The sequence below is a fragment of the Mauremys mutica genome, chromosome 13, assembly GCF_020497125.1.
Source record: "Mauremys mutica isolate MM-2020 ecotype Southern chromosome 13, ASM2049712v1, whole genome shotgun sequence".
NCBI lineage: Eukaryota > Metazoa > Chordata > Testudines > Geoemydidae > Mauremys > Mauremys mutica.
Genome location: NC_059084.1, coordinates 45,538,444 through 45,547,840, shown reverse-complemented (window position 1 = coordinate 45,547,840; position 9,397 = coordinate 45,538,444). Strand labels below are relative to the sequence as shown.

General features: G+C 49.1%; 1 protein-coding gene across 1 annotated transcript; it reads right to left on the bottom strand.

The window, feature by feature from the left end:
* Nucleotides 1-7,287: 7,287 nt before the first annotated feature.
* On the bottom strand, nt 7,288-8,223 carry LOC123348314 (olfactory receptor 14A16-like). Its single transcript, XM_044985831.1, has one exon. It carries the CDS (start codon nt 8,221-8,223, stop codon nt 7,288-7,290), a length of 936 nt encoding a protein of 311 aa, XP_044841766.1.
* Nucleotides 8,224-9,397: the final 1,174 nt, after the last annotated feature.

The following is a 9,397-nucleotide window of genomic DNA, read 5'->3' as shown; positions in this document are numbered from 1 at the left end:
ACCTCCCATACCGACCAGGGTGCCTACTGACTGCACTGTGCGTGAGACCTGCCGCTGATCCTGCCCCCGTGTCTGTACCCTGGTAAAGGTTACTGTCCTATGCAATTACCAACCCCCTTCCCCACCCCCACTTCAAACACAGTCTTCTGTACAAAAACATGACGGAAACAGTAATTAACAGCAAAGTATTTTTAATAATCAACTAGACAGTTAGGGGATGAAACTGGGATTGGGGCTTGGGTGAGTCACGAAGGGAAGGACTTCTCAAAATTTAGGGAATGAGAGCTTTTGGGTAATTGAGCACTCTGCTGGGGTGCGGTGACAGTTTTAATGGCCCCTGGCGCCCCTCCTTCTTGTTATTTTGGGTGAGGGGGGTATGGGACTTTGTGGCGGGGGAGGGTGGTTGCAGATACACTGCAGGGGGGGCTCTGTCCTCCTGCCTGCGGTCCTGCAGAACATCCACAAGGTGCCGTAGCATGTCTGTTTGCTCCCTCATTAGTCCAAGCAGCGTTTGAGTCGCCTGCTTGTCTTCCTCACACCACCTCTCCTCCCGTTCGCTGTGTGAGCGCTGGTACTGAGAGAGGTTCTCCCTCCACTGGCTCTGCTGGGCCGCCTTGGCTCGGGAGCAGCCCATAAGTTCAGCAAACATCTCGTCCCGTGTCTTTTTCTTTCGCCGCCTAATCTGCGCCAGCCTCTGTGAGGGGGATGCTGGGGCAGGTCTGGAGACAGTCGAAGCTGTGTGATGGGAAAAAGGGAGTGAATTCCTTGCAAAGATACATTTTTGCAAACAATGAACACAGTCTAGTCTGTGTCTGTGAACAAGACCATGCACAGCACCTATCTCATGTGCACTCCTGCTGCAGGCAATCCGGAAAGCATAAACTCTGCCCCTGTTCCACCCCCTCGCAGTCTTCCCCAACCCTTGGAATCTGGGTTGAGATCCTAGTGCCTGATGGGGCAAAAATCATTGTCACGGGTGGTTCTGGGTAAATGTCGTCAGTCATTCCTTCCTCCGGGAAAGCACCGGCAGTGTAGACGGGATGGACTCACCCCTGCGGCGCCTCCTGCTGGTGATTCTGGGAATTAGCTCTGTCCAGCTCTGGAGTGCCCTCTGCAGGCTGGTGATCTGCCTGTCTTCAGGCCCCCGTGTCCTGCCTTGGACCCGATGCCCTTTTATATGGGGTGCTGCCCCCTAGCAGTAACCCCTTTCTTTCAGGGTCTCAACCCTCGGGGAACCCTCACCCTCTATCCCCACCTTGCCTCAGTATATGGCTACTGCTAGTCATTGTCTAGCCCCACATCCTGGGGCAGACTGCAGTATCAGCCTACTCATCACAGGCAAAGGGGTTTGGACCTGCTGTCTTGGCCTACCCCTGGGCTGCCCTCTGCAACACCCAGTACCAGTTGGCCCTTCGCTAGGCCACAGTCTGGGGCTTTCTAGGCTGGAGCTCCCCAGCTCCTCAGCCTTTCCCCAGCCCTGCTTCACCCTAGGTACCTTGCCTATAGCCCCTGCAGCCAGGCCCTTCTTCCTCTTCAAGCAGAGGAAGACTGTCTGGGCTTCTGGCCTCCAGCCTTTTATAGGGGCCAGCTGTGGCCTGATTGGGGTGTGGCCCAGCAGCAGCCACTTCCCCAATCAGCCCAGCTTTTAGAGCCACAGCTCTCAAGCCCTGCCAGGCCGCTTTTAAACCCCTCAGGGCAGGAGCAGGGTCCACCCTGCTACAGGCAGACAATCATTTCGTGCCCTTTTTCCCTGGATTGCCCTGGCAGATGCCATAGCGTGGCAACCATGGAGCCTGTTTTGCCTTTTGTCACTGTCACCGTATGTGTACTAGATACCGCGGACAGAGGCGATTCAGCAGCGCTACACAGTAGCATTCATTTTCTTTTGCATGACAGCAGAGATGGTTATTAGCCATTCTGTATCATCTACCATGCCATTGTAAATTGGCAATGAGATGACGGTTACCAGTCCTACTGCACTATACCTTCTGCTGCTGTCATAGGTGCATCTAGCTGAGATCAGCTGGGGGCGTAAAAGACAAAACTGGGAATGACTCCCTGAGTCAATCCCTCCTTTATGGTATCTAAAAATAGAATCAGTCCTGCCTAGAATATGGGGCAAGTGTACTAGAGATCCAGTGTATCAGAGAACTAGAGAGCACAGCCGCTCCGTGTCAGATCATGCAGGAATGATGAGCTGCATGGCATTCACAGGGGGTGCTCCTGCAACAACCCCACCTGTTGCTTCCCTCCTCCCCCAGCCTTCCTGGGCTACCGTTGCAGTGTCCCCCCATTTGTGTGCCAAAGTAACAAAGAATGCAGGAATAAGAAACAGTGACTTGTTAGGGAAATGAAATGAGGGGAAGGCAGCCTACAGCTGCTATGATAGTCCAGGCAGTACAGAATCTTTTCTTTACACATGAAGGGCAGGGGCTGATGGAGCTCAGCCCCCTGTTGCTATGATGAAGACGGTTAGCAGGCCATCTACTTATGGGCTGATGACAAGAACGGATAGCAGTCCTACTGCACTACACCATCTGCCACAAGGCTGATGATGAGGATGGGAGCGCAATCCTACAGCACTACACCATCTGCCACAAGGCTGATGATGATGGTGACATATCAGCCATATTGCACCATCAGCCACCAAGGAGGGGGGACGAGGATGCTACAGTACAGTGCCGCAGCATTGCGTCTACCAGCAGCATTCAGTACACATAGGGTGACATTTAAAAGAGTCAAGAGATGATTTTTTTCCCTTTTCCTTCTGGGGGTTGGGGGTGGGGGTACATTGACGAGCTATGCCCTGAACCACCGCGGACAATGTGTTTGACCCTACAGGTATTGGGAGCTCAGCCAAGAATGCAAATGCTTTTCGGAGACTGCAGGAACTGTGGGATAGCTTGCGTCCTCAGTCCCCCCTCCCTCCATGAGCATCCATTTGATTCTTTTGCTTTCCGTTACGCTTGTCACGCAGCAGCATGCCGAGTCTCTGCTATGGCATCTGTCTGGAGATTTTTTAAAAATACTTTGGACCAGGCCTAACATTACACTAATTCCCCTAATTAGATGCAGGAGTCGCTGAGCGAGATCACCCTGAAGAGGGTCACTGAAGGAGATAGAGAGCGCATGCTGCGTGAAAGCCAGCACAAACCAGGGGCCTACGCTGCCATGCTCCTGGAGGCAATGCTCCCAGAGTACCTGATGATAGCCTGGCGCGGAAAAGTGTGCTACCACGGAGCACCCAATAAGGCAGCTCTCCCCAGGAACCTCATGCAGAGGCTTTTCGATTACCTCCAGGAGAGCTTCGTGGAGATCTCCCAGGAGGATTTCTGTTCTATCCCCATATATATAGACCTCCTTTTCACATAGTTCAGATTCGTGTTACATTAATAATAAAAGTTTACATGTTTAAAGCACTTACCGACTGATCCTTCCCCTGATTCAGGGTCCGGGGTAATTGCTGGGGAGGGTTGGTAGGGGATCTCCGTGAGGGTGATGAAGAGATCCTGGCTATCGGGGAAACCAGCGTTGTAAGCGTTGTCGACTGCATCCTCCTTCTCATCTCCTTCCTCATCTTCCCCGTCCGCAAACATCACCGAGGAACTGGCCGTCGACACTATCCCATCCTCAGAGTCCACGGTCACTGGTGGGGCAGTTGTGGCAGACCCACCAAGAATGGCACGCAGTGCCTCGTAGAAGCGGCATGTCTGGGGCTGGGCTCCGGAGCGTCCGTTGGCCGCTTTGATTTTTTGGTAGCCTTATCTCAGGTCCTTGATTTTCACGCGGCACTGCATTGCATCCCGGCTCTATCCTCTGTCTCTCATGGCTTTGGAGACCTTCTCGTAGGTCTTTGCATTCCGTTTTTTGGAGCGCAGCTCCGAAAGCACAGACTCATCGCCCCACACAGCGATCAGATCCAAGACTTCCTGGTCAGTCCATGCTGGGGCCCTCTTTCTACTCTGAGATTGCATGGACCCCTCTGCTGGAGAGCTCTGCATCGTTGCCGGTGCTGCTGAGCTTGCCCTGATGTCCAACCAGGAACTGAGATTCAAAATGGCCAGACAGGAAAAGGAATTCAAATTTTCCCGGGGCTTTTCCTGTATGGCTGATCAGAACATCTGAGCTCAGACTGCTGTCCAGAGCGTCAACACAGTGGTGCACTGTGGGATAGCTCCCGGAGCTACTAAGGTCGATTTCCGTCCACACATAGGCTAACTCGACATAGCCATGTCGAATTTAGCGCTACTCCCCTCGACGGGGAGGAGTACAGAATTCAAACTAAAGAGCCCTCTAGGTCAAACTAATTAGCTTCCTGGTGTGGACGGGTGCTGGGTTATGTTAACACTTTCAGCCCATTTATTCCCATCTAAATGAATAAATTAGAGTGTGGCTGGAGTTTTATTTTAGATTTAAAATAATCAAAGGCCCTTATCCAAGGTGCAAGGCTCATAATACGTCATTACTAATTCAATACAATCCCAGCACCGTCCAAATAATCCTTTTAGCAGGAACTCGGCCATCCAGAAAGCTGCAGAGGCTCCTTCCCATGCCTTGGTCACTGTGGAAAGCAAACCTTCAGCTTGCTCAGAGAAAGAACAAACATCAAAGAGTTCACACATTGGCTTCCAAACCACAAGACCAAATATTGACACCCTCATGTAACAATCATTTCCCTCCCCTCCCCCAAAAGAATAAAAGAGCTAAACCAAATTGACCAACTGATCAATAAAACAATATAAAAGGCAGGTGTTAGAACGTGGCCCTTTATCCAGCTGTCCAATCACCTGTCTCTTGCAAGAGGGCCCAGGCAGTGGGAGCCACGTACTTCCAAGGCAACTGCATCTGGGTAGAGTCTCATCAGTGTTTCTTGCTCTGGTGCTCTAGGGAACACTCTGATCCCCTTCCATTGGCTGCGGGAGGCCATTTTCCAGCTGCCTTAGAGCTCAAAACCAGTGTCTGAGTTCTCCCAAGCCCCCAGTCACTCACACACTGCACCAGAGCTTCACCGAGCCTGTGGTCCCTTTTGGCTTCTAGCTGAACCCCTTTAAGAAGAACAGAGCAGGAAGGCAAGGAACACGGGGGTAGCAAAGGGAAACTTTATGCCATAAGCCCTCGACCGACACAGATTTGTAAAACAAGACAGTTCTGAGACACCTCCTCCCCCAGACTGATCTGTGAGTCCAGAGTTCATCCGTGTTTCAACCTTGGCAGAGTCCCATGCCATCGTGCTTCTGAAAGTCTTTACAAACACATGGCCATGGATGGCCCCATGTGATATCGAAAGGGGCATTGCACTGTTAAGTAGGCCCCAGTCTCTTGGCCATGGGTTCAAACTCTGAAGTTCCATCTCCAACTTCCATGCCTGTGGGTCCCCTGTGTAGAAAAATCATTTTCTCTTCGGGCTGGCAAGTAGCAGAGACACAATAAAGATTGATGACCCCAGCCTCTAGCATTGATGGGCTCTCAATGATGGTCCTTCAGTGAGGTGTCAAAGACCTCTCCCAGGCAGGGCAGCTGACTGGAATGCAGCACAATAGGCTGCCATTGAGCCAGGTCAGACTTGTCCTGTCATCCAGACAATATTTCCACGTATACTACAACAACGTTCACAACATGACACCATCATACCACACTCTGTCACACAAGCAAACAATTCACCCAAAAACATGGTATCCAAAGCAGCATTTATACCCCCAAAAGGAAAAGAGTCAGAGACCTCGAAGTCCACTGGGAACTTGATTATGGCTATTCATTTTAGGTGGAAGATCCTGAGATGATGTGATGGTGGGTGGCAATACAGGATAGATAGATATGTAAGCAGAGTCAGGATGAGCTCTACCCTGACATCTGGTGGTGAATTATGGTGAGTGTGGAAAAGAATTTCAGGAGCTGATATTGTTTACATAGGCACACCCACCCCACCTAGCACAGCCCACGGCAGCCTAAAATGGTTACTTTGACAGCTGTGGGATCCCCAATTTCTTTGTTATTGGGTCAGGAGGAATAAAGTGTTATTACTCTGATTATGTGAATGAGGGACTATGAACCTGTTTTATGACAGAGGATCTCACCATCAACTAAGGAGCACTTGCTAGACAAGGGATATGGGTGCCAAAACCCAGTGAATTGAGAGAGGGTGGGGACTGGTGTGTGTACTTGATTATATGGGTCCCTTTTGAGGGCATGGAACACCAATTGCACCTTCTCCACTCTCTACTGTTGAAGAGCAGAGCTAATTTTGATTCCATTAGGAGTCCATTTAGAGGCTACTGAGCTGAATTCACTTTGGGCCAATGGTGCACCAGTACCGGGGCTCCGCTACTACAAGCTGAAATCACTAAAAGAGCTAAACTTATTGAACTGAGATCACTGAATGCTCTGTTAACTAGTGGGGGAGCCTGAAGATCTATTGCTAAGTGGCTGGCAGAGCTGAGCAGTTTGCAGGATGGTTAGAGTGGCCCAGGGAACAATGAGCGGAGTGGAGCAGTTTGCGGGGATGGCTGGAGGAGAGGCACAGCTGATGGAGTGGAGCCAGTCGTGGTGAAGGCTACAGCAGAACTCAACGGAGAGGCGGGGCAGTCAGCCCTGGCCCACGTAAGGTGCCCCTTAACACCCTGTGTGCCCCCCCATTTCCACCCAGGCTGGGGGCGTAAAACTCTGCAGATAAACTTTTGAACTCTGGGGCGGCACTGACCAGGGACAGAGACTTTTGGGTTGTTGGACTTTGGGGTGATTGGACTTGAGACCCTAAGAGGAAAAGGACATTGCCAAAACTTACTTGGTGGGTCTTTTGCTCATGGATTATGTTATGAATCCTGTTTTTGGTGTTTCCCCAATATGATGCCACATTGTTTCCCTCCTTCATTAAAAGGATTTTGCTACACTCATACTCTGTGCTTGTGAGAGGGGAAGTATTGCCTCCTAGAGGCGCCCAGGGGGGTGGTATGTAATTGTCCCCAGTCACTGGGTGGGGGCTTGAGCCGGTTTTGCATTGCGTTATGGAAACAGAACCCCTGGATACTGAACCCGGCCCCTGTTGCTGCCAACTCAGAGGGGCAGAAGGGTTACAGATAGATTAGATAGATTAGATTCTGATGTTATTTATACAGTTGTAAATACACAGTAAGTCCATTGACTTAACTCTGCATTTTTAACCAGTGTAAATGCCCCTTTCTGCATAAGCAGATTTCAAATCATGTTTTCAAGGAGACAATAAGCCTTCATTTGATTATATTTGAAAATAAACACAGAAAGAAATCACAATCAAAGACGAAAGATGGACAGTTAATTTTTTGTGAATAACTTCCCCGCCATGAGTTTCCTCAGGGCAGCTTTGATCTCCTTGTTCCTCATGCTGTAGATGATCGGATTCATCATTGGAGGCATCACAGAATAGAGAACAGCCACCATGAGATCTAGTCCTGATGTTGAGCTGGAGGAGGGTTTCAGGTAGGCAAAGGCTATAGTGAAAAAGAACAAGGAGACCACAATGAGGTGAGGGAGGCAGGTGGATAGAGCTTTATGCTGGCCTTGCTCAGAGGGGATTCTCAGCACTGTGGTGAAGATCTGAACATATGACACAACTATAAAAACAAAGCAGCTGAAGGCTAAGCATGTACTAAGGACAATAACCCCAGTTTCACGGAGGTATGAGTCAGAGCAGGCGAGCTTGAGGAGCTGGGGGATTTCACAAAAAAATTGATCCACCATGTTGCCTCCACAGAAGGATAGTGCAAAGGTGTTCCCAGTGTGCAGTGCAGTGTAGACAAAAACACTCATCCAAGCACTGGCTGCCATTTGGACACAAGCTCTCCTGTTCATCACTCTCTCATAGTGGAGTGGTTGGCAGATGGCGATGTATCGGTCATATGCCATGATGGTGAGTAAGGAGTACTCGGTTACAGCAAAGAACATAAAGAAAAAGACTTGGGTGACGCATCCAGAATAAGAAATTGACCTGGTGTTCATGAGGGAGTTGGCCATGGATTTGGGGACTGGGACAGAAATGAAGCCGATGTCTAGAATGGACAAATTCATCAGGAAGAAGTACATGGGGGTGTGAAGGTGGTGGTCAAAGGCAACAACTATGATGATGAGAAGATTCCCCATCAAGGCTGCCAGATAAATCACCAGAAACATCACAAAGTGCAAAATCTGCAGCTCCCGAACGTCAGAGAATCCCAGGAGAAGGAACTCAGTCATGGTGGTTTGGTTGGACATTTCCCTCTCCATACACCGTGTCCTGCCTGTGGATGGAAGGAGAAGGGCAATGGGCAAGATTAGAGTGACAGAGAAAATGACCTAATTCTCTCTCTCTAATATCTCATGATGGGAATGTCAAAGGTGCACAGTTCTCGTCACTTCCACAGACTAGAAGTTGAGAGCGCTCCTTACCCCTGTGAGTCAGAGCACTAGTGAGATGCATTATCACATTGGTGAATACTGGATTATCACCTTTAAAGCTAAGGGCGATGGATTACACCATCTGAGGATGTGGCCAATGTGGTATGAAGGCTGGAACAAAGTATAACTAAATCCAACATTAATAGCCAATATGGTACCCAATTGTGAGAAACAGAAGGCTCTAAATTTGGGCATGAAATGTAAATACTAACATGGCTAATACTGATAGCAATGCTGAAATAGTGATTCCCACTTTTCAGAGAAGTTTAACATTGACTCACCCAGCCTCCTACGTGGCAGCTTGTCTGTAACGATTCCACCACAAGACCATGTAAATGGCCAACTACCAATTTACACATTGATTTGTGGCAAGAGATGTGTAAAAGTATAATTAGGCAGGCCAGAAAAGAACGTGAAAAGCAACTAACAAAAGACACAAAAGTTAAGCTATTTTGCTTAAGTATTTTGGAAGCCGGAAGTTTGCCAAACAATGAGTGCGGTCGCTGGATGGTCAAGGTGCAAAAGGAGGAATCAGGGAAGACAAGGCCTTGCATAGAAGCAAAATGAATTCTTCGATTCAGTCTTTGCTGCAGAGGATGTGTGGGAGATTCCCACACAAGAGCCATTCTTTTTAGGTGCAAATCTGAGAACTGTCTCAGACTGAGGTGTCAGTAGAGGAGGTTTTGGACAAATTGACAAATTAAACGGTAATACATCTCCAGGTGCAGATTGTAGTCACCCAAGAGTTCTGAAGGAACTGAAATATGAAATTACAAAAACTACTAAATGTGGTAAATAAACCAACACTTAAATCAGCCTCTGGACCAGATGACTGCAGGGTAGCTACTGTAATGTGATCCAGGTGATGTAGGGTACTTGGACTTTCAGGAAACTTTCGACAGTGTCCCTCACTAACGGCTCTTCAACAAAGTTAGCAGTCATGGGATAAGAGGGAAGGTCCTCTCATGAATTAGTAACTTGCTAAAAGATA

Coding starts and splice junctions, on each gene's coding strand:
- LOC123348314 (XM_044985831.1), bottom strand. CDS start 8,223: ATGTCCAACCAAACCACCATGACTGAGTTCCTTCTCCTGGGATTCTCT.